At 32.8% G+C, this 26,110-nt stretch overlaps 1 protein-coding gene and 1 pseudogene across 2 annotated transcripts; both read right to left on the bottom strand.

The window, feature by feature from the left end:
* Window positions 1-2,325: 2,325 nt before the first annotated feature.
* LOC143616515 (ATP-dependent 6-phosphofructokinase 4, chloroplastic-like) lies at window positions 2,326-6,358 on the bottom strand. Its single transcript, XM_077089327.1, has 13 exons — window positions 6,125-6,358; window positions 5,369-5,415; window positions 5,198-5,237; window positions 5,041-5,103; window positions 4,815-4,952; window positions 4,488-4,700; window positions 4,326-4,394; window positions 4,120-4,249; window positions 3,980-4,020; window positions 2,876-3,100; window positions 2,748-2,796; window positions 2,516-2,670; window positions 2,326-2,424 (listed from the first exon to the last, which is right to left on the bottom strand). The coding sequence occupies exons 1-13, from the start codon at window positions 6,356-6,358 to the stop codon at window positions 2,326-2,328; spliced, it is 1,503 nt and encodes a 500-aa protein (XP_076945442.1).
* Window positions 6,359-8,023: 1,665 nt separating this feature from the next.
* LOC143616516 (lipid droplet phospholipase 1-like) lies at window positions 8,024-13,604 on the bottom strand (annotated as a pseudogene). Its single transcript, XR_013150672.1, has 11 exons — window positions 13,401-13,604; window positions 11,779-11,846; window positions 11,585-11,655; window positions 11,270-11,506; window positions 10,288-10,451; window positions 10,148-10,203; window positions 9,184-9,236; window positions 9,008-9,117; window positions 8,804-8,903; window positions 8,442-8,575; window positions 8,024-8,163 (listed from the first exon to the last, which is right to left on the bottom strand). The product of XR_013150672.1 is annotated as a lipid droplet phospholipase 1-like (transcript).
* Window positions 13,605-26,110: the final 12,506 nt, after the last annotated feature.

The raw sequence follows: 26,110 nt of genomic DNA, 5'->3' as shown, positions 1-26,110 counted from the left end.
GTCATACTTTTGTAATTAGTTTAGACATGCCATTATAATCATAATGGATCAACATTTTTCTAATGTCATTTAATGTGTGTGTGTATATACTCTTTATGATCGTTAACCATTAAGACAGTTCATATGAAAAATAAATACAGAGAGATATGAATAGTGAGAACCAGATTTTTATTCCAATTATTATTGAATTAATGCAATAGTTTCATGGCTGCTAACGAGCACTTAAACTTGCGTGGATTAATTTATTGATTTATTAATTCAAGCTTTGGTTTATTCCACCTTAAAAACATTTGAATTGAATTTAGAACAGCCTGGATAAAACGACAAGATGTAAGACGTTAACACATAACATTTGTTAATTGCATTATTATTTATTTTTGTTTACAATAATCTGTGTTGTCATCAGTTATCATGTGCTATTTCTTCGACAAACACAATCAAACATTTCTTCTCACCATTTCCATCAATTAATTATTGTCTAACTACTAATTTTCTTTTAATGCAAACCTCACAAATTCTGAGTTGTTAACCACAGTTGAAAGACACCTTACTTAAGTTTTGCTTTATATAAAAAGTAAGATGGAGTCGTATCAAAATTGAACTTCTTTTATATCAAGATGGTTGGTATAAATGAACTAATTAATTACAAAATCACAAATCAAAGCAAAATCCAAAAACACCCCTCCCTGCCCATACCTCAAAAGAAAGCATTTCATAACACAAGCAGGGACTCAGGTTAGACCTATGTTATAAAGAAAAAATTGTGCTACGTTTGTATCCAAAATTAAACCAAGGTGATGTACCCAAAAAAAAGTTGGCTATCATACATTAATACAATTAGTACCATTCGTTAAATGGTTAGTCACGCATGCATCTTATAGCATGTCGTGTCCGAACCTAGAGCTGCACGAAAAACCCGAACTCAAAACCGGTTTTTTTATACCCGGGTTTTTAATACTCAAACCCGTACCAAATATGGTATGCATTTTAGTACTAAACCCCGTACCCGAACCGGGTTTTTCCAATACCCGAAACCGGGTTTTTCAAATACCCGATCTATATCCGAAAAATACCTCTAAAAAGTGCAACCCCTAAAAAGTTCCAATCTATACCAGAAAAAAACGCGAAAATATGGTTTTTTCAATACCCAGAATTAGAGTGTTAAAATACCCGGTTTTATACCCGATACGTAGGGTATGGTTTTAGAGGCAATACCCGGACTCGAACCCGACCCAGGAATTGCTAATACCCGATTTTCTAATATCCGAACCCGGGTTTTTCTAATACCTGATTTGTTCACCTCTATCCAAACCTACTCCTCTATGTATGCCCTCTATTTTCTTTTTCATCGTTAAATTGTTAATTGCTATGATTATGCATATAACTTTTACAAATGTTTACTCTTCAATGAACAAAGTGTGTATAAATATTGTTTCCAATATAAAATATGACTGAAGGACATTTAATAATTCTAATAACAATTATAACAAAAATATAAACGGCAGTTCATAATTTTAAGAACAGAATAAAAAGTTAATATACAAAGAAATATTGATAATTAAGAATTTGTTTGGTTAATTGTTAAGCTAAACATATAGTAATAATTATACTTATAAGCACCTAATAAACCAAAATTCATAAAACCCTTTTACTAGAAATCACTAAAATTAGTTTGATGACAAAACAAATAATTTGACTTCATTAAATCTATAATTCGGAAAAATAACCGAATTTGTAGGAGTTAAAAGTTAATTTTATGCTTTTAGCAAGAGTTCAATCAAAACATTGTTTGATTTTATGAAAGGCGAGAAATAATCTTATTTTCAACTCAAATTCCCCCGGCTCTTTCGAGGATCATTGAAAAATCAAGCTCCTCGGTTTCTTGCGAATTCAGAATCGTGGGAAACTCGCTTCAAGGATTTCAACTCAAACTCTGATACCAAGTGCAATCCAGTTCAAACTCTCCACCATAACATAATACTCAAATTATTGAACAATCATAAACAGTGATCAAATAATTGAGCTCCAAACAAGTATAAATTTTTCAAACAGAGCCCAAAATTTCAACATCACCAATTTAAATCTCTATATTAAAATATAAATTATATTGTTATAATAATACATTTTTAATCATATTTAACGCACAAATCATTGATTAAAAAATGAATTTTGACAAACGAATGTTACTGGTCAACCCAACCCAGCCTGTCTCATAACATTACCCAATTTAAACAGTCATCCAATCCAACCCACCCGTTTTGCCACCTCTAGGTAGTATGGTTGATGTTTAACAAATGAAACCTAGTTGTGTATTACCAAATCTATTCATGTTTGTTCAAAGAAAGTGGGTTGATTAGTAGAAGCTAAGAGTCTAGCCCACATCCTGTCTGTCAACTTCACAATATTTGTAGCCTCCGTTACACGCTGCACATTAAAAGTAATGAGTTGAGTACACTAATCCAAGTTTTAAAAACTTAATTATAACTAATGTGTTAAATACGTGTATGTGACTTACCCCAATTGGAATATATGCGTGTCTGCTGTTCACGGGTCCCACAGTGAAACCCGAGTATCCCGCCATGGCCCCATGAACCGCACTTTGAGCAAGAAGTGTGCAATAAATATTATCAGATGCATTACTTGGAACAGCCCGGATCATGTATGTCGGATCTGCATATTAAAGAAAAACATAAATTTAAAATTGTACACAGAGCAGCTATACTAATAAACTCATCCTCAAAAAGTACCTATGTATTTAAGGTTTATAGGCATCTTTTTCACATTTGTAAAATGATCCTGTTACATGCAACTCAACAAAATTTAGAAATTGTTGTCCAAGAAACAGTTACGTTAAATTTTATTAGCTACTAATAACCTTAATCTTTTGAGTCAACCATAGACCAACATCAAGAAGCAACTTATTTCCAGAAGCATCTTTCTCCACAGTTGCATTCTCACTTTGAGACACATATTCTTGACCCGCACCTTCGGCTAACACAATAACCACATGCCCGTTCTCTTTAAGTCTTTGTTGAACAAATTCAAAAAGACCACCTTGCCCTTCCAGATAGAACGGAGACTCTGGAATTAAGCAGCAATCCTGTTACAGTACAGATCCATTAACACATGTTGCATATTTACTGGTTTGACCCATTACCCACCCAACCCATTATGTGACATCTACCTAGGGCTGTAAACGATCCAGGTCGAGCCGAGCCAGGGTGGGCTTGGGCTTGGCTCATTTAGAAAACGAGCTAACACGGCTTGTTTATCTTAATGAGTTGACATGTTGAACTGGTGCTCAGCTCATCAAAAGTTAGATCCAGCTTGTGGCTCGTCAAAAGCTTGTTTATTTTTCAAATTCTGTATTTTTTACACATATTGATGTATATAGAAACAAAAAGTAATATTTTTTACACATAAATAATCCAAAATTGATAAACTTGCAAATTTATGATTTATACACACACACACACACATATTTAGAGATGCATTCTTTTCAGAACTAGTTAATGTTGAGAGCCACGATAACCACATAAAGAACTTGTACATTGTGCATTAATGATTTAATGAGATGGTGGGTAAGCAGTTATGTAACTGTCTTTTGTGAAACACTTAAAAGCAAGAGACACAAGTGCGTTATGCGGTTCTTGCAGTTAAAATATTTCTTGGTTCTTATTTGAACACTTCCGTGTATGTGTATAAATATATATATACATGCATTTTGGGTTATAAAATTATATATATTAAATTTGAGCTTTAATTTAAACGAGCCAAACGAGCGAGACAACAAGCGAGCTTACTTTGGCTCGAACTCGAATATTTATAAACTTACAAGTGCGCCCATTTCAAGCAAACCGTGAGCTTTTTGAGCAGCCCTACATCTACCTACTATATTTGAGAAACAACTAACTAGATCAAGTCAACATAATCTCAAGCTAAAGCAATTGATTCTCGGTTAAGTTAACTAAGGTCTTACCACATCTCGACTTGCTAGGGTAGCAAACATTGCAATGAATCCTGAAAATTTCCAAAAAAGTTTGGGAACAATAAGAACTATAAACACGAAATCTTATATAACTTGAACAAACATATGTATACATTGGTCAAGATACTTACCACTATATCGACCCATAAGTTTGACTATTCCAACTCCATTTTCAACACTCTCCACTTCAACATGTGCAGCATTTATCGCCCTCTGAGCTTCTTCAACAGCAGTATCAAATCCAAAAGATTTATCTATCACCTACAACAATTATTAAGCATTAACCTAATGTGTCAAAAGGTCAAATAAACAATCACAAAGAGTTCAAATGACTTACAGCAATATCATTATCAATTGTCTTGGGAATCCCAGCTACCGCAATGGGAAGGCGACGCCTTTCAACTTCCTTTCAGATTAAAAAAGAAAAAAAAAACTAACATCTTGTCTTATGTATTAAAAAGCCAAATGAAAACAAATATAATTTGAAATATTCAATTACCTTGTAAATAGCAGCTGCTCCTTTTTGAGTGCCATCACCTCCAATAATATATACCTGATTAATCCCACGGTCCTGAATGTTATCAACTATCTTGTTGGTATCATGACCGCCACGTGAAGTTTGAAGAATTGTACCGCCTCGTTTATGAATATCATTAACAACTTTTGGATATAATTCCATTGTGTTTCTTGAGTAAAAGCCCCTATAGCCTCCCTGTAGAAAAGAACAACAGTTGGATAACAGAATATTTGATTTTGTGTGTCCCATCTACATATTTATTATACGATATATAGCAATAAGGCGGGGATGAATAATGATACGACAAACCTCAATTCCAAGTATATTGTTAACACCGTACATAATATTCAAGCCGCATACAATCTCCCTGATCACTGTGTTGATCCCGGGACACAAACCGCCACATGTAACGATACACGCTCGTACTTCCTCCGGCTTGAAATAAACCTAGCATTAGGTAGAATAAAAACTTAAAACCATAATGAAGTAATGAGAAATTGGCCAACTTGTTTAATTAGTTAAATGAAATATATACCCTTTCCCTGGGTCCCGCACGCCGAAAGTGCACACCTCTGGGACTACCCTTCTGAACAACAATCTGCAACAAGATGTCATGGTTGCCAAATACCAAATTAGCTTGGTGGTAAAAAACGTTAAAATTTCAATGTGGTACGATTCAAGAAAAAACGTACTTGCTGTGCTAAAACGTCCTCTGGGTTAACAAAAGTATTCCTGATGAAAAGGGTTACATATTGTTTGGTGAGTTGCAAAAATGATCATACATTTTTATAAAGACCGGTGCACAAGGTATGCTAACAACATAAGAGAGTAAAATATAACAAAAAAAAAAAAAAAAAACTTACTTGACTATTGCATAGGCTTGGCTGTTTTCTAACGGGTTGGGATAGCTCTGCAAGAAGAAAGAATAAAACGTAAACTATGATCCAACGTTTTCGGGATTTCCTATAGTGTATGGTCCAGCCACATTGTAGCTCGGGTTTTTGATTATAAGATATTTGTAGCTAGGGTTTCAGTGGTACACTCTGAAACAGATAAAATACATTGAGATCGGGTTAACTTGATAAAGCATTGGGTTCTTGTGGTTGTTTCATAGTTACCAAAGGCGCTAAGCGCACGGGCCTGGCCTGGGGCCTAGGGGAAAAAAGCACACTTAAATAGAAAAAATTAAAATATATATTATGTATTAGAAAAATTATAGTATTCGTCAATGGTCACATAAAATAAGCAAAAGCTATAATATAACGTTAGGTGTCATCTAGATAGATTAAAACGAAATTCCAAAAATTGAATAACAAAGTGTTCAAAATAAAAGTAGGAAAAGGTAATAAATAGCAAAGGTTCAAATGATCATTATTGTTGATCCGTTATCAATAACAACAGAGGAGGGCTTTCAATAACTATGGGTTGTTTATGCTTCTTGGGTTATATGCCTAGTAGTTTGAAATGACACAATTCAGGTTCAACAAGCTTTCACAATTAAATAGATCTTTAATGAAACTGAATATGAGTCGATAAGTTTCTAGTGCGGATCATGTGTCACAACAGAATCCAATTGTTTAAAAGTCAAAGGTCAATGTCAAAGTATATAAATAAATTACCGGTAAATCAGGTAAGAAATCGGTTAAGTGAGGAACGTCTTCGAGGACAAAACCATCGTCATCTTTAATAACAACTGTAGGAGTGGGAGTGTTGTTATTCTGATTAATAGTCGGGTGATAATAACACCACCTCCGGGGGTTACAGTTTGTGAAAAATGGAAGAGGTTTAGAAGGAAACGATAAGGTTTTGGTTGGAGAAGAAAAGTGAAGAAGATTTGAGAGTGAAAGATCCATGTGAATGAAGCAAAAAGGTATGTTTCTCCAGGGATCTGGGCCAAGGGGAGAAGAGAAGAGAAGAATATATTTATTATTCAGGACTTGTATAAATTAATAAGGGGGAAAGTTGAAGTAAGACTTTGGGAACAACGGCGACATCAAATTCCAATACGACAAGTCACCCTACATAACTTTGACCAAACTACAACTACGGCTATCGTATATATCTAGAAATCAACACCAAACATGTATACGATTTACTTGTCACAATTCCATTAACCGTAATTATAACTAAATGGTCGGTTAATGAGATTCAATTAACCATAACCGCCGATATTGTTCGTTAACTTTGGTTAATTATTTGGTTAACGGTTTAAGTTTCGGTTATGATTCGGTTTTTTCTTACCCCGACTAACAATAGCATGTTTATATGTAAAACTGTATTGGGTATGTTTGTCTAGATTAGCTAAGCCGCTACTTCTATTACATTTACATTCATTTCAAACTATAAATAACATTAAATATTCAACTATAAGTATGTTAGTTAGGCAAATTAGAATTTAATAATCTATACTACGGCCTATTGGCTTATAATAATTTATATTGACAATTTGACCACTAATAGTCCTAACTTTCACTTTTGTTAACAAGAACAATCTAGTATCAAAATAATCATAGATTAACACATAATTTATATTTGATTTACTCTATTTCGTTCCTATCTCTCCTCATTTACTTTTTAGTCATCACTTAATGAAATTATGTCAAATTCAAACATAAATATAACGATTATGTTACTGATATTGTCCCTGACACTGAAAGTTAAAGTAAGGATATTAAGCACTTAAATAAATAATATAGTTTATTATCGGTCAATAGGCCATAATTTTGATTATTAAAATCCAATTAAAATTTAATTATCAGGTAAACAAAAGTAATTATACAAAAATAAAAAAAGACAAAACTATCACAGAAATAGATAATTAACACAATACCTCCTTTTGCATGACTAAAAATGTTAAGTCTTTTTTTTAAAGATATCACATTTTGTTTTTCCCTATTCCATGTCCTCTCAATTTCATTCAGCTCTCAAAAAGGAAAGAAGAGTTAATTTCGATCTTAGGCAACTTTTTTTATGTATATTCATGCAACTCCACATTTCCATCCAGCATATGTTGTACTTATAAGTTATTTTAATTAATTGACACTGATGTTTATAATGAAAAGCTTTTTTTTTTTTAAATTTCTTTCAAACGATTTTGAGTAAAGTTGTTTTGTCTTTGCTAGCTTGATTTTGACATCCCGAGTGGAGTTCTTAAATACAATTTCTCCGGAGTGGTGAATCTGTATCCAAAATCAGTCATTGAACTATCCGTTTTATATTCAAATTAAATTCCTATCCGTTACCTATTGACTTCTTTATCACTTTTTTCTTATAACTGTGACAGCTCGTACCTCTACTTAACCAGCTAAGATTTGGTAATTATATTTTATTTGAATACATTGAGGTGTGACTTGATCACAATTCACAAGTGTTAAGGGTTGTAAGTGAAATGACCTGTTGGCTATCACAGAGAACCAACAAACAGTCATCTTTCCTTCTAGTAAAACTGTATATAGCAAGAGTTTGTAGTTGGCACAACAATTTGTCAAGTAATCAGTGATGGTGATAGAATCAACTTGCTTCATTACATTCAGGTATACAACACAACAATTATTGCAAGCAGTCCAAAGAAACTTACAACATTATAAAGTCTACACAATACTTCTCTGTTTACAATTACATGACTAACTAAATCCCTAAGATGCGAGCTTGTATGTTCCTGCAAATGCAACAAACAAACATCGTATCAACTCACTCACAACTATCAACATATATCATGTGATATACTTCTAAAATGACAAACACTGGATGAGGTATTTGACCCGTTTACTTATGAACGAGCGCTTCATGTTAAACCTTTATCTCTACTGGTTTAACAGATAAAACTAATATATCTTCGCTCAATGCATAAACCCCCGTACTGATCTTATTAAAAAACTAATAAAATTATTGTTCTAATGATATATAGCCTTTGTAATTACATTTTATTCGCGTTACCTTTAAATATAGATGACATACTCTACGCCAGGACCTCTAATATTATACAGTTGGCAGAAGCTCTAAAGACAAAAATGATCAATCATATGTTGAATAACATCCGCCCCGTCTGTATGCGCGTTGTGATTTTTCACCTGCATTAAAAACGTATACGATTTATCTTTTCTTATTAAAAAAAAAGTCATGCTATGATACCAAGGGTAAAACAGTCAAACTAGTGGGAGAAAGTGGTAGAAATACAAAGGCAATGAATGGCAAAGATGGAACATTATAATGCTTAATAATTTAAAGAAGTGTATTTTTCCAAACAGCAAATAAATTATTTGTTTAAAAGAAGACAAAAAATGATTATAAATTCGTACCTGAATAACACTATGAGCAGCAAACCTGGATTTACTATTGTGAAAGCTAACATCGACTTTTTCCCATGAAACACGAGAAAGACCAGTCACCAATTCCTCCGCAATTATAATTTAATTATTCTGTTAAAGACCCAATTTAATTATTATTTATATAATCAGAAGGTAATAATAACAGATAGCCAATGATATATAAGTTATAAACCTTCCACGTCATCTGTACTATCATCATTAGTCAAATCCGGCTCAAAATCATACGCCTTGCAGCGTTCTTCATATACAATATGAGGATACTTCTCGTTTACCGAGTCTTGCCACTGCAAACACAAATTTATCTTAATAACATTTAAAAATATTGATAATAACACGAGCTTAAAATGTACCTTTGGCAGTTCTATGTTACGCCTAATTGATGAAGTTCTCCACCCGACAATATCTAATCATGTCAGTTAAGAAAAAACAGAGGAAATTTAATATCACTAAAGGCGTACTGTATTTTAGAAGAGGTGAAAATTGTGTCATCTAAAAACTAAGCTTGTAAATGAACCCACCAAACACGTATAAACCATGTTCATGCTTTTTCATTCAGCTTTAACTGACCAAACGATCAAACACGAACAATTAAACGAACGAGGTTTTCTTGTTCATGTGTGTTCTTTTATTCTAATTTGTTTAACAGTGTTAATGACGTTTCATGAACGTGAACAAACGAACATAACTAAGCTAAGACCAATTAAAAGTAATGTGAAGAACAACGTGTTGGGCCTTAAAATTTATTAAAACTAACCTAAGTTATAATGGGCCAAAAAAATTTTATAAAAATATTTTAACAGACGTAAACAAATGTAAACTAACGAACATAAATGAATGTAATCGAACGAACATAAACGAATTTAAATGAAAGAACGTTCATAAACATAAATGAACAAACGAGACATGTGCTCATGTTTTGTTCCTTTAACTAAGTGAGCATATTTTTTGTTCATGTTTGTTCATTAAACTGAACGAACACACTTTTTTTGTTCATGCTAGTTTGTTTAAGTAAATGAACACATTTTTATTGTTCATGTTCGTTCATTTATTAAATAACATGAACGCTTCATGAACTATCCACTAAACGCCCGATTGGTTTACAGGCCTACTAAAAGTTGATAGATTTAGGTTGTGTTTTATCTCAAACGGATCATAAAGTTTCTGCTAAACAGAGATCCGGGTTGAAAGTGACTTAAAGCCTGTTTTTTAATTTATACAACCTCCTAAATAACTTTATTCAATACTTTAGACTATTATAGTAATAATAATGTCTTTATGATCATAAATCAAAACTAACAATGAACAAAAGGATACGGTCATAGCCAACATTTGCATATGTTACACGACGATGGAACGAGCGTAATGCTGACCTTGAAATTTGAAAAAGGCAACGTCATTATGTCACATTCGGCATATATGAAGAATTCAAACAGAAACCGCTTATTTAAACATACATGAAATAACAATCACCGTAATCTTCCAGCATGCGTTTAAGTAACGGAGGCTTTCCTTCATCATTATCCGTAAGAAAAAGGTGCCGGCCTGTTCTTCTAAATATCCAATGTATAACAAGAATCGCAGCTTTTTCCAAAGCAGATAACCCGAATAAAAAAGGCACCTTTTAAATCATACAGCAAACATGAATGGAATTTCAAACCTTTTAAATCACACAACAAACATATATAGAAAAAAGAAAATGTTTTCTCTCTACTGGGCCACACATGTAAAATTAGACATGTAAACGAACCGACTGTTCAGTGAACCATTCGGTGGGAAGTTCGATTATGCGCGCTTAATAAACAAACATAAACAATTTCTTTTGTTATTACATTTAAATGAACGAACATGAACACTTGAATCGTTTGTTCATTTGCATTCGTGAGTGTTTGTTTATCTTTTGTTTGTTAACATTCATTTATGTTCGTTTGTTTACATATCCATTAATATGGTTTAGGCCTCAATTAATAACAGATATATGAAATTAAAAGATCACCAATCATGCCATTCAAAAAAACTATATCACCAATTGCAATTCGGGCGTGTCTTATCAATTTTAACATACTGATGTTCATCTGTGTTAAGTTATATTCATTCGTTTAAGTATGTTTACGTTTGTGAACCGTTCGTCTATACTATTAACAAACGAACACGAAAATGTTCATTTTCTTATGAATAAGAAACTCCGTTCCCTTAATTGTCAGTATTTGTTTGGTTTGTTTACAAGACTACGTAAAATAAAAATAAAAACAGTTCAATAAAAACAAGTTAGATGGATGAAAAGTCGCCCAACGTATATTTTTCATGCATAAAACCTCTTAAATCAATTCATTTAAAACATAGATTGTTCCTAAATAATGCAACTTTTGTAATCATATTGGTACGCAAATGTTTAAAATACATTTTCAAAGAAAGAAGCAATAGAACCAAAAAGACTACCTGTTTATTGCCCCTTGAACCAAGATGAGGTGTTGCAACTGTAATAAAGTTGACTGGAATCAAACCACCAATTGTGGGCTTTGATTCCTCACCGTTTTCAACCGAAAAATCATCTGTGTTTTCTTTCGGTGGTCTATATAATCTACCAATAGCATATCTTGCCACTAAACCTCCAACAGAATGTGCAACAAAAGAAATCTTACGAAGATTTGGCATTTGTTTAATCACTTCAAGCACCTGAAATTAGCAAAAAATCAAACTATAAGTGTTTCGTTAATAAATATAATAATTAATATATGGGAAATTAACACTAACCTCTTCGGACAACCGCTCACCCATTACATCTACACCATCTAGCGTCTGAGATGCTGCATTCTTTTCACTACCTATATTGCACAAGTAACATAAACCGAATAAATGAATGTGACAATCTTGTTTAATTACAACTTAATAGAATGTGAATCTTGTTTATAAATTGATATGGAAATTATATGACAGATGATCCGTACGGTGAACAAATACTTTGTCTGGTAGTGACTTTACAAACTGCTCTGCAGCAAACTTCCAATCTGCAGAACTGTAATACAACAAAATGTTTCACATTAGTAATTAAGAATATTGTAGTTATATGTAACAGAGTATAATTGTATAAATATCTTCAAAACAGATTTATCAACACATAAAATTTTAAAGAACATGTATTAGTACAGGTGTATCTATGCTCTATTATGCTAGAAACAAGAGCTATAAGTTATTTTCTCTCCAAACTGAGAAACTATTATGGCTTAATTTCCGTGTTATATATGGCAAAATTAAATAGAGAGGCTTAACTCACAAGTACTTATAATTTAAAACCACTCGCATCTATATGATACGGAAAACAGATATGTACTCCATAAAAATCCCACTAATTAGGAAATAAAAAACAATATCACCATATATCTGCTCTTAATACTTTATCTCAATTTCCTAGCATATGAGTGTTTTGTTTATTTTTATGGAAACTTTTTACGAATACACTTGACCCTAATATCTATCATAAATTTGTCAAAACTACTCCCTCCGTCCATGAAATATTGTTCTTGTTACTATTTTAGTTTATCACACATAAGTGTATATCTTTTAAAAGGATACGTATATATTACTTTTTTCCCATTTTACCCTTACGTTCATTATAAACGAAAGTTAGTATTGGTTGTAGTTTTTCCAGGTCTTTTAGCATATGTACTGTCATGCTTTCATTAAAAAAATCAATTAAGTAGACCAGATATTATGCTTTTCAACAGTCCACCCTCCATGTTTACTCTAAAATTTAATATATCAAACAAGCGCATATCATAAACATTATTTTTGAAGTCATTTCTAGTAATAAACTTACAAGCATACAAAAATCCATGATTTACAAATACGACTCATACATGTATTACATTTAACATCATACGGATTTAAAAGCATATAGTTTATGTATGTTGCACTGATATTGTTGTGTAAACTTTACTTGCATAGAAATTTATTTTTGCAAATGAAAGACAACTTTCGACTTAGTTCATTACAAACACTAACAACAATATCTACCAAGTATAAAGATATTTGTAAAAGCATAAAAATCCATGATTAACAGATAGGATATCTTGTTTAACATAAGATGGAGAGTTAAAGCTTGTAATGTATGAATACTGCACTGATATTATCAAAACTTCACAGGCCTTCTCATAGAAATCCAATTTTGCAAACGGAACATAACTTTCGACTTAGTTCACTATAAACTTCTAATAATTCCCGCAAGTATAAAGATGATAACTATAAATTTAGCTTCAACAACATGTTTATACCATCATCATATCAACTCGTTAAGATTAAAAACACTACTACATATGCTCAACTTAAGATAATTATAAAATACAGTTGGCCAAAATTTCATCCAACATATCATGACAAAATCAACTAACCCATAACCAACTCAACAAAACCCTAATTTTCAGACTAAAATCAAACAAAATTAACAAACACCCACAGGAAACAATCCAAATCTCAACATTCTCAAAATACAAGAATAATAACTAGTAGCAAAATACTAATTGAACTATATATATAAATATAATATATTAACTAATTAATTGATTCGTCTAACCTTCCAAGGATCCCATTGACCATGACGACAAGATGATCGGCGATGAAACATCGGATTCATCACAACTGAAGACATTTTGTCCGCCGGTAACTGTTTCCGATGAGCAAACATGTCCGGTTTCAGTCGTCATCTGATGTGATTGACTGGTACTGAATGTTGTTATGCAATAAAGATACGATCTTTGTGAAGGCGTAATAATAATAATAATATATTATTATTATTATTATCAGGTGGGAATTGTTGACGGAAGTTGGGAGTGGAGGATGAAGAAGAAGAAGAAGACGTAGAGATGACGGAAATGTTTAACGGGGCGGTGGTGTTTTATAATAATATAGCCTAACGGGCGTCAATGATCAGTTGGTCAACGTTTGGATTGGACTAAAGAGCGTAGAATTGTGAAATGAAATAAAATATTAAGTGTAAAGTGAATAACTGAATTTGGTTCTGTCTTGCACCTAGACTTACAAGCAAAACATCAAAACTACCTAATTTTGATAAAATTTAACTGAAAATGAAATTCAATCAAATTACCTATTTTGTCTCCACTAAATCTGGATCCATGATTAGAAATCAGAAATTAAAATGGATTGATGAAAATTTTCTTTATTGAAATGCATAAAGTATTTTTTTTATAAGAAATCAAATTAGCTGATTATTAAGTTTTATTCTATAATATTGTTAATTCTCCATAAATTTAATATCTGATTCTTAATTCTACAAATCAAAATACAGAATGAAAGAAAGAAATAAATGAAATTTCCCAAATTGATATATCAAAAAACGATAAAGAAAATGCATTATGTTGCAATTCTCATATTTTAAATTTTAATTATTTGGTAATTCAAGTTTTAGCTTGTTCATTTGAAATATACTTTTACTAGGAGATTGTGTGGTACTTTGGTGTAGGTAAAAACAAGGAATAACACATAACAACAGTTAATTAAAGTTTTAATTGTTCTAATCAAAACTACGTATTTTTAATGGTTTTGCGTGTAAGCTTAGATGCATAACAACACTGTATTCATTTTCCCCAAATAATAAACGTGGTCTGGAAAATATTTCATTCATTCATTTACAGCATTCCCAACGCGTTCCAACCCCCGAAATTTGCATTCACAAACTCTTGTGTGTGGACATGCTCTCGTTGCGGGGTTGGATTGGACGGAAAGTTTGAATGCAAAGTTTTAACAGTAGGTTTGGTATTTGGAAGAAGGTGGGGGGGGGGGGGTAGATTAAAGTTTGGAACTAATGTGGAGCTAATGTGTCAGTTTGTGGACATCTAGCATTGCTGGTGCTCTTATGTGATCTTTATCAAAACGGTATGTATTTAGTTTCACTTGATTAAGTTGTTTAATTGAACATGTTGACTCGCAAACTCTTGTTGACATGTTTAATCCATCTTTTCACACCATGTTGACCAGATTAACACGTTTACATTTTCAATTGATGCATACCAACCCGTGAAGTCATTTGTCAAGTTTAGGTAAGCGGGTTAAATGGACCGTGTACGCGTCATACAATTTTAGTCACATGCAAGCTTAAGGTTGATATTTTTTACAAATAAATAAAAGGGTCATGTTTTGGTTTAACAATTCAGTTTTCAACCCGAAAGTTGACAACCTTGGGATTGGCTATGATTTTTTTTAGGGGGGGGGGGGGGGGGGGTTGCGCAATATATTATGTTATACTCGTTGGATTACCACGTCAAAGTGAATGTAACAATTTACCACGTCAAAGTGAATGTAATGTAATATAATAGTTTAAAAAATTGAAAAGTTAGATTTGGGACTAACTTAAGATTGGATTTTTAGTTATGAGAATTCTCAAAAGTAATTTTTAACTATCTAAGATCATAAACGAGAATAGGAACTTGTGAATAGGATGTGAGTTAATAGTATTGTGCATAACATGTATGAGATCGAGTATGAGATAGAATGATTCAATAAGATATGAGACTGGAAATTTTTAACCTCATCTCAAACACCAGTAAATGTAACCACTAACAATATCATATATACTTATTAAAATGTCAAAATATCAAATATATTCATTTTCATTCATTAACAATTTTATGTCATTTATGCTATTTTATAAGCATTTGTCGGTGGCAAGCTACCAATTGAGGTTCGGGTTCACCCAAAACTAATATATTTTGGGCTTTATATAGAATGTATAATATTGCATTAACGAATGAGCTCCTTCTTTTTTTGACAAATGGACCCATATTTATTAAAAATATATTTGAATCCGCTAATCACAAATGGTTAAACTCATTTGAATTGACCCATAACCTATATTAAAGTGAAGCTTGGATTACTATAAATTAGTCAATCCAAATGAAGTGGGCCAACAATCGAAATAATAATTAAATCCAAATAATAATTAAATAATTTCTTAAATTACAAAAAAAAAATCAATTATCTAGCAACCTTAGCCCTCAATTGTGGAAGACTACACTCCTATGTCTAATCATCTATGTTTGAATTCGATTTGTCTGTTTGTCAAATCTGGCTCTCACGAGTCATGCCTCCAATCACGTTATCAGGTAATCAATAATCATCCGTCATTGATTTGATTTTCAAATACAATAATCTGTAACAACTCGGTTTTTCTAATTAATATTCGTATTCGTTACCCGACCCATTTTTACATTCGGGAAATTTAAACGATAAAATATCGCGCCTATCAAGTTAATATTATTTATTAATATTAGTATCATAACTATTTAATATATTAAAAACAACTTTGAAAGATATTCATTTTTAACCCAAAACTAAACTTTAACCCTATTTCACATCCACCTGCATAGTCTAGGGACCAATTTGTAAAATATGTTATATTAATATATCTTATAACTCATATTTCAGTACCCAAACCCATTCTTAAATCTCCATACCCGAGTCTAATCTTGAGCAATACGTTTGTTAAATATGGAATTGATCTGCGGTTATTGATCCCCTTACCTTATTCGGCCTAACCGACAAGTTAATTAGGAACACACAATCAAAGGTGATACGAATTAACTAATAACCAAAACCCGTCTTAGTCATAATAGTAGTCAATACTCTAGAGATCGATATAATTCAATTAAACGCGTCTGGACCTTCACACCATCATCGCCAACTAAAAATTTTTACTCAATTAAGTTAGTATGACCGTTTAATACGTGTTCTTATCCTTGTTCTAGCCGGCTGTGTGTAACATCCCGAAATTTCTAAAGTAATATTTAATATATTATTTTGTCGGGTGAAATAAACGAGTTAGTGGAACGATAATAATAATAGCAAAATATGAAGACTTAGTAGGATAGTTAGATGGGATTAGATAGGGACCAAAAGGAAATATGGGCCTTCGGTCCATGGGCTTAAGGGAGTATAAATACCCCCTTAAACCCCAATCATTTCCATTCCATCCATTTATCCATCCTAATCTCTACACACCCCAAAACACACAACCCGAACCAAGATCCAAAGGCGAGGACCCGAGCTCGTTGGTGCTAGATCGTCGTGACGAACCAAAGCAACAAAACCAGCTCGTGTTCGTAATTCGACTCATTTACGGTACGTTTATATCGAGAACTTGTTCGTTTAGGTTTGGATTAGTATAGAAATGATAGATCTGTGTTTGTATGGTAAAAACGAATCCAACAAAGCTAAACTTACTGAAAATGGTTACGATTTGATGGGTTAATCGATTGATAAAAGAACCCGTAACCTATATGCCTAAATCGCACCCTTTAAACATCGATGTTAGGTCGATTTGATGGTTGGGGTTTGTAGGGGCTGGTCAGACGATTCCGTGGATACCTAAATCGAGTTATTTGGTTAAGAAACGAAGATGATTAAGGACGAACAGTAGCTGCAGCCGACAACTTCGCCTGCAAGCTAAGTTCGCCTGATGAACTTCGCCTGCAAAGCTAAGTTCGCCTGATGACAACTTCGCCTAAAGCTAAGTTCGCCTAAGGTTTAACTTCGCCTAAAGCTAAGTTCGCCTAAGGTTTAACTTCGCCTAAAGCTAAGTTCGCCTAAGGTTTAACTTCGCCTAAAGCTAAGTTCGCCTAAGGTTTAACTTCGCCTAAAGCTAAGTTCGCTTAAGGTTTAACTTCGCCTAAAGTTAAGTTCGCTTAGAAAATAAATTAAAAACCTAATGAAAAATGTGTTAAGACAGTTAATGGAAATAAAATTTTTCCAAGCTGACCTGGCAGCTCGACCCCAGCCAGGGGCTCTGCCCCTTGGACCCTGCTAGGGGCTGCCGCCCCTAGACCCCGCTGCCAGAGGCGCTGCCCCCGGACACCCGTTCGTTGTGGGTCATATAAAGATAGAAATACAATATGAGTAGTGATAGTTAATTGATACGTATACTTGTTATACAGTCAGCCGTGCACAACTGAAGAAAGGGATTACGATTAACGGTGAACGTAACCGTGTTCAGGTGAGTTTCTAGCCCCATTTCCTTGTTATGTTTTCGGGGCTGTGTGCATACTCGATGTGAAGTGTGAATACACTTACCTTAAGTGGTAAGTGTATGCTATAGATGTTATACGAGGTAGCTATTATATAATACTTGTTGGTGCGTGAACGATCTTCGGGTATTGCACGCATCGCCAAGGATAGTGATTGCCAAGTGGTTATTAGTGTGTATGAATGCTATGATGTGACTTGCTTATTATGTAAATGATATGAAGCATGATGTAGACAAGTAGAGGTAAAGCGTGTTAGAAGTGGCAAGAGTGTAGTAAGAGTGTTAGTGGCACGACGATAGTACGTGGTAGGGTAAGCCTATACGTGACTACGTTATTAAAGCGGCAAAGTGGCATAACGTTATACGTTATTAAAGTGGCAAAGTGGCATAACGTTATACGTTATTAAAGTGGCAAAGTGGCATAACGTTATACGTTATTAAAGTGGCAAGGTGGCAAGGTGGTAGGTGTAAATAAGAGGCTAAGTGGTAAGGTAAGCAGGTTAGATAGTGGACTACGTGTCTGCGGATACGTATATGATGCATGTAGTGGTTGTATGATAAGTTGCTTGATTAACTAGAACTCACTCAGCGTAGCTGACTTTTAGTATGCACGCAGGTGATCAGACCAAAGAACTAGCATGAGGATGGCACATGGCATGGATTGAACGGCTGACATCTTAAGATGGAAGAAAAGATGTTTTAAATATAATGATTTGTTTTATAGTATCAGAGAAGAGATTGAATGTTTTGTAACGAATGCTTCAAGTAAACGTTTCCGCGAAATTTTTAATTAACTCTGATTGCAAGAACTGTTTTTATGAGTAAATCCGACGCTAAAGTAGGGCTACCGGTTTGGGGCCTTACACTGTGTGACATTCGTCGATTTCGGGTCTCGAATAGTATTCATTTTGTAATTGTTTATCTTGTAAACCGACCCGTTTTATAAACCGAAACCTTGGATATAATCAAAATGATGTATTTTATGTTACAATATTGTTTCACACTTGTTAGGTCTTAAAAACATTCATTTCGGTCCTTTAAACGCGTAAAAATCACTTAAAACGAACTTCGGGGGTCAAAACTGTCAACTTTCAAAGTTTGGAAAAATCAGGAAATCAACCCCGTCGCGCCGCGCGACGGGGGACACCCATCTTGGTCGCGTAGCGCGACCTACTTCAAATCAGCGGGCCTGGTTTTGTTGTTTTGTGCTCGTTTTTTATCCTTTTTGCATGAAACTTCTTGTGTTTATCACCCATCTTTGACCCAACTCCTTCCCCTATATATACATCATTATTCTCATCCATAATTCCCTGCTACATCTCTCATTTCTCTCTCAAAACATCAAAGATTCAAAGGTTGTTTATTAGTTGTTCTTGAGTGTTTAACTTCCAAAAGTCAAACTGAGTTAAATCTTTCATTTTAATTTTTTTATCTAACCTTATTAATACTTGTTTATGGTGGTACAACATATATATGATACTTACCCCTTGTTACCTTTGTTAGTTACTTCTCCGGCTCCGGTCGGTGAGGTTTCGGACCTTGTAAGGCAAGGCTTCATGTAGGACTTCGGTTCTTAATATATATATATATATACTTATATAACTTGTTTATACATATTATTCATGTTTAACTTCTGCTCATTTTAGTTTGTTAGTCACATTTATAACTCTTGGGTATGTGGAGACCATCTATGAACTCATTGTGAGATGGAAACCGAACCAAACCGAACTTTTGTTAAAAAGACTTGTTGTTGACTTTTTAGTTGTAGAACTTAAATATTTTCATTTGTACATTATTATACAAGATCTATGATGTATGGGTATGTGGAATTTATGAACTTGTTGTGAGATGGAAACCGAACCGATCCGATTTTTACTCGCTTAAGACACACAAGTGTGTTTTTAGCTATCAAGACTTGTATATTTCTTTAAAAATAGTTTACAAACTGATTTTAATTATTTTCTCAAGTACTTGGAAATGTTAGATCCAACTTGATCTCATAACAAAGTTTGGACCGACAAAACCGAACACTCGCTTAACGTACGTTGTTAGCTCTAAAACAATAGATCTACATACTTGGTTAAGTCTTACTTAATTTTTATGAGTTATCTCATAACATGTAATATTTTGGAAAGTTGACTTTGGATTTGACCATTTGTCAAGACCCGAACCAACAACCCGAACACTCATTAAAGACCCGTTTTAGTATCTTTGTCCCAAAGTAACTTGCATTCTTGCATTTTACCCACCTTATTACTTAACATAGGTTAAGTAAATAATGAGGTTAGATACTTTAACCCGGTTTCAAGCAAACTTACATTTTAAAGGGTTATTATTATAAATTATTTAATAGTTACATTTTTAAACCCTTACTTTAATTATTTACACATCTTGTCTTTTATTTTAAAGAATTTCCAAAACAACATTCCTAATTCAAGGCTTTCATTTTTATTTAGGCCTTGCTCGTTAAACTTCATCCACCCGGTTATTCATCTTTTTCCGATCAAGTTTTATATTTGAACGTGAGTACTTTCATACCCCGTTTTCCATCTTTTGTTTTGGGGGTGACATTTCATACTTATTCAACTAAATGTTTTATACTTGAACCTTACACCACAAACATTATTGTATACTTTACTTAAATACTTGTTTGATTTGGTGTTCTATGATTATATGCCTATGTGTTTATCGCTTTTGGTTGGTTGAATCTATAAATCCTAGACTACTTGGCATCCCCTTGTAGCAAGGTGTCGTTAACGTAATGCAATTAACGATAACTATTAAATCCTAAACTATTTGGCATCCCCTTATAGTTAGGTGTCGCTAACGTAATTCTATTAGAGATTTTTTTTCCAAATTATTGCTTTTATATAATGTTTCGTATACTAGTTTGTGGATCTTTCTTACTATATCTATATGCTCAAACTTATGAATTGCTCACCAACCTTTGTGTTGACAAACTTTATTTTATGAAATGTTACAGGTTTACATCTTGGTTGATTATGGATACTTGAAGAAAACGTCACAAATACCTTTAGGATATTAGCAAAAATGAACAATATTTGATTTGCTATATTTTGTTATATTTTGTTACGAATTGTTATGAATATTGTTATGTGACATTTTCGATGTTGTGAAATGAAATGAGTTTATTAAATATTTTCGCTTTAAATAGTGTCATGTGCTTATGGGCAATCGTTACACCTCGGCTTGTTCCGCCGCCTTTGGTCGGGGTGTGACAGGCTGCACCTCGATCAAATTAACCACCGATTTGATATCTTTTAAGGTAATTGCTGACATGGTTTTGTTCGTCTTGATCTATTTGTTATTAACCCCAACATGAATCGGCCAAATGATTTACGATTTGGCCGATTGATTGTTCTAGGGCGCATATCTAATATGTATCCGTGTTTAATATTATATCAGCTCAAACTTTTAACTAACTAAACCCCCTAGCCATGTGGCTAGGGTTGTGCGTTTAACTCGTGGAGCTGGCTGGGTTCGAGTCCCGACCATCCCCTGTTTTTGGAACATTTTTAATTTAAGCTTAGTTTATTTTATTTAATTCAATTCTTGATATTGTTATAAATAATATAAATATTGTAATTAATTATTATTTTGTTAGAACCAACACACTAACTAGTATTTTTTCGAACCTTGTTAAAACATATGTGTTCTACTTATTTTAGTATTATTTAATACTCAACTTTTAGCTGTCAGTCATGTGTGTATACCAATTTATGCCCAACATTCTTTTGGGGGATTCTAGCAATCGAAGGGAAGGTGTTGATTTTGATGAAATTTGTGCATTAGTAGTAAAAATGTTCACTATTAGATGTGTAATTAATTTAGCTGTTGAATATGATTGGCCATTATTTCAACTTAATATTAACAATGCATTTTTATATGGTGATTTGCATGAAGATGTGTATATGACATTACCTAAAGGGTATTTTTCAAAATACGATAAAGATTTTGTAAACTTAATAAACCTCTTTATGGTTTGAATCAAGCCCCTAGAACGTGGACCAAAAATTAGTTGGTGCATTACTGGATCAGGGGTTTGTTCAAAGTAAATGTGATTATTCTTTGTTTATAAAATCGGCTAAAGATGTGTTTGTATTTTTGCTTGTATATGTTGATGATATAGTAATTACTGGTAATAATATCCATGAAATTGAAAAGGTTAAGCATGATTTAAAATAAACTTTTTTTATAAAAGATTTAGGTGTTTTAAAAATATTTTTTGGGTATTGAAGTTTTGAGAACATCTAATGGAATCTAATTAACTCAAAGAAAGTGTGTAGAGTTATTGGCCGAATTTGGTTTGACCGATAGTAAACTGGTTAATACTCCTATAGACCAAAATTATGTTGTGACAATTATATGTAAAAAAGTTGCAAACTTTGTTGCATGATATTTCTGCTTATCATAAATTAATTGGTAAGTTGATATATTTACTTTAGTCACTTATGCATAGTCCAACTAATGCACATTTACAACTTGCATTTAGATTATGGAAGTATTTGAAAAATTACCTGGTAAAGGTGCTTTGTTGTGTAAGAGTGGAAGTTTTTGTGTAACAGCACATGCTGACTTTGATTGGGAAAAGTATCTTTTCACAAGAAGATCAATGTCTCGATATTGTTTGTTTGTTAGAAAGTCATTGTTTTCTTGGGAATGTGAAAAGGCAACCTACTGTGTCTAGATCTTTAGCTGAGGCTGAATACCGAGCAATGTGTGTTGCTACTTGTCACACCCTGACCGAAGGCGGCAGAACATGTCAGGGTGCAACCGATTGCCCAAAACACAAGACACTATTTAAAGTGACAATATTTAATCAACTCATTTTATTTCATAAATCAATAAACAACGCATCTCGTTCATACAAACAAATTTGAAAACAAGCAGCAATTATATTGATCGTTTTACTAATACCCTAATAGTCTTGGTAACGTTTTCGTCAAGTCCCCGAGTCAACAAAAGTCAAACCTGTAACATTTCATAAAATAAAGTTTGTCAACACAAAGGTTGGTGATCAATTCATAAGATTGAGCATATAAGTATATAGTAATAAAAAGCCACAAAACTTGTATACAAAACAATAGATAAAAGCACTAGATTTGGATAAATAGACAATCGCTAAACACATAAGCGCCACCTAGCTACAAGGGGTTGCCAAGTAGTCTAGGATTTTATAGTTATCGTTAATTGCATTACGTTAATGACACCTTGCTGTAAGAGAATACCAGATAGTTCACGGATTTATAGATTCCATCAACCGAAAGCGATAAACACATAGGCATTAAGCATGAACACCAAATCGGCAATTATTTAACCAAAGTATACAATCACGTTTGTGGGTTTAACTTCAACTAAATAAACATTTAGTTCGATACATATCAAATGTCACCCCCAAAATAAAAGAAAACGGGGTATGAAAGTACTCACCTCGATTGACGAACCGAGAACTAATAAATGATCGACATATAGAAAACTTGTGAACGAAACGAACGAATCCGACTTGAAAGCTAATTGAAAAACGAATAATAAAATATATTAATGAACATGAACTTTAGTTGAACTACATTGAAACATTGAACGAGAAGGTTCGATTGTTAATCAGGTTACCGGTTAATTTGTTAACGATTTGGGACTCATACTTACTTGATAATTAAAATAAAAATAATATTATTTTGTTTGGGCTTTTAAATAACTAAACCAATATTAAATAGAAACAAGACGGGTTTTAAATCAAGAGTTCGGTTTTTATAAAAATAAATTGATAGTAAGACTTATAATAATATTATTAATGATAAAAATAGTAAGGATAATAACGACTTTAAAAATATTTTATATATATATATATACATGGATATGTAAGATAATAATGATAATAATAATAACAATAATTATTTTCAATAATACTAATATAGTATAATAATTATACCAATAATTATTATTAATAATACTAATAATAGTAGTTAAAGAATAAAAATCTTGGTATTAATTTAAAGTGTTGTTGATAAAAATAGTAATAATAATAAATAATATTGATAGTAATGATGATACTATACCTGATGTTGGTTCAATTTCTAAACGAATTCACAAAATAAATATAATGATATTATTGCTAATAATTATTGATAAAAAAATATGATTTTATTAAATAATAATAATATGATCTTTTATTAATAATAACAACTTTAATATTTATAAGAATAATGATATTAATAATAATATTAAAATAAATAAATAAATATATATATATATTATATATATATATATATATATATACTAGTGGGAGTGCCCGCGCGTTGCGGCGGGACCACACGGGGTCGTATAATGATGTTAGCGATGACGTTTTTGGTGTTTGATCGATCCATGAACCGAATAAGTTATAAGTACTTGGTTATTATTTAGTTAACAATACCATAAAGCCTATTTATAGCTAAACTAATTAAAAGTGTTATATTACCCATTGGAATGGAGCCCGTCAAATGCATTACATGTTTAGATAATTTTTAATGTGTTAATTTAAAGATTTAACTATAATAAAAGTGCATTAAACTAAGTCGAGAGACATCTATGACCCATATGAAAAAAAAAACATATGGGAAATTGATGCATACTTTTTTAAATAAATGCATGTATATAAGCAAATTTTACGGATGTGTACAAGTAATAAATTTAAAAAGAAAGCACATAACGGCAGAGTCGCAACAGGGATTCGGTCATTAGGGTTCAGTTTGTTATAGCCAAATTTATAGTCATTATAGACAAATTTGCATCAAAGAAGATACATGACGCAAATAAGAAGTGTATTGAAGCCTCTACTTTCTAATAGTATGATCAAATTTGTAAATTTTTTTTAACATTGTATCAAAAATAAAAATGAAAAATGAACTTTCTTGAGATTGAAATAGTTGAATAAAAAATCCAAAAATCATTTCAAAATTACAACTTGTAACGAAGCAGCAAAAGCTCAACTTGAACCTGATCTTGCCACTTAGATAGAAAAGGCGAGTAAGGGATACAAGACAGAAGATATGCAAGATTGGAATTTCAGTTGGGATGATACACTCCTTCAACTGGCTAAAACTCGGTTTTGTTTCTCCGGCTGCAGAATTGCATCCGATTGCACGTTACCCTTCACAATCACCTTTTGTTGCTCCCGATCATGGTCAAAAGTTTCCACCTCTATGGAATATATAGACAAATAAACTTATATAAACTATTTTAAGTTGGAACTAAACCAATAATTAACCAACCTTTCATTATGCCAAGAACCTTCTTCACGACCCACACATCCGCCTCATGACATGCCAACCTTAAGAACAACAGTCTGCATATCCATCAATATAAAATTTTAAGTTATGAAGCCATTTGCCATATATTACAGTTAAGATAATACACCAGCAATGCAAACATTTTATATATGGTTACTTGAAAAAATTTGAATTATTATATAATATGTCGAATTTGGAAATTATAAAAGATTAAGGCTGTAAACGAACCGATCCTTGTTCTTGTTTCTTTTTTTAGCTTTGAATTGTTCACGAACACTAACCGAACGAAATTTCATGAGTGTGTTTGTTCATTAAAATAGTAAATTTGTTCCAATTCATTTATGTTCATTTGTTAACTTCCTAAATGAACATAAACAAGCACATGATAGTTTGAAAATTAGAAAACAACACTGCTAGGCCGTTTTTCTGAAACCCACTAATATATTTTCATGTATATTATATTCAACTTCAAACTTGATTCTTAATAAAAATATAAAGGGAAAAGTAATGCTTACAAACTTGCTCGATACAGCTCGCAGAAGGCTTGAAAATTGGTTTCTTCATTTTAGCTCGGTTTGATTTTGAGTCGATCGGCTCGGTTCGATTTGTAAACCAGCAAGCCCTCACTCAGCTCGACTTGGCTTGTGAATGCCCCTACCTACAAGTGGAATATATATGTAATCTCAATATTAGTATACAATCTGTATTCCTATAAATATTGTCATAAGGCTCTTTGTTGTGGGCATCAACAAGGGTGGCATGGGCTGAGTTGGCGGGGGTTTACTGCCCCAAACACCGTGCCAGGGCGGCAAGCAGTGGGCTACAAGGGAGTGTCTAGCAAATTTTTGTTTAGTCGCTATATGGGATGGAGGTGGAACCATGTGCTTCAACGGCAATATGATCGTTTCATTTAAAAATAAAGAATATGATCGTTTCATTTAAAAATAAAAGTTCTTGTGA

Source organism: Bidens hawaiensis, unplaced genomic scaffold, assembly GCF_021521415.1.
Source record: "Bidens hawaiensis isolate Kalapana, Puna unplaced genomic scaffold, B.hawaiensis_p1.1 tig00047698_1, whole genome shotgun sequence".
In the NCBI taxonomy this organism is placed as follows: Eukaryota; Viridiplantae; Streptophyta; class Magnoliopsida; order Asterales; family Asteraceae; genus Bidens; species Bidens hawaiensis.
This window is presented reverse-complemented; position numbering and strand designations above follow the sequence as displayed.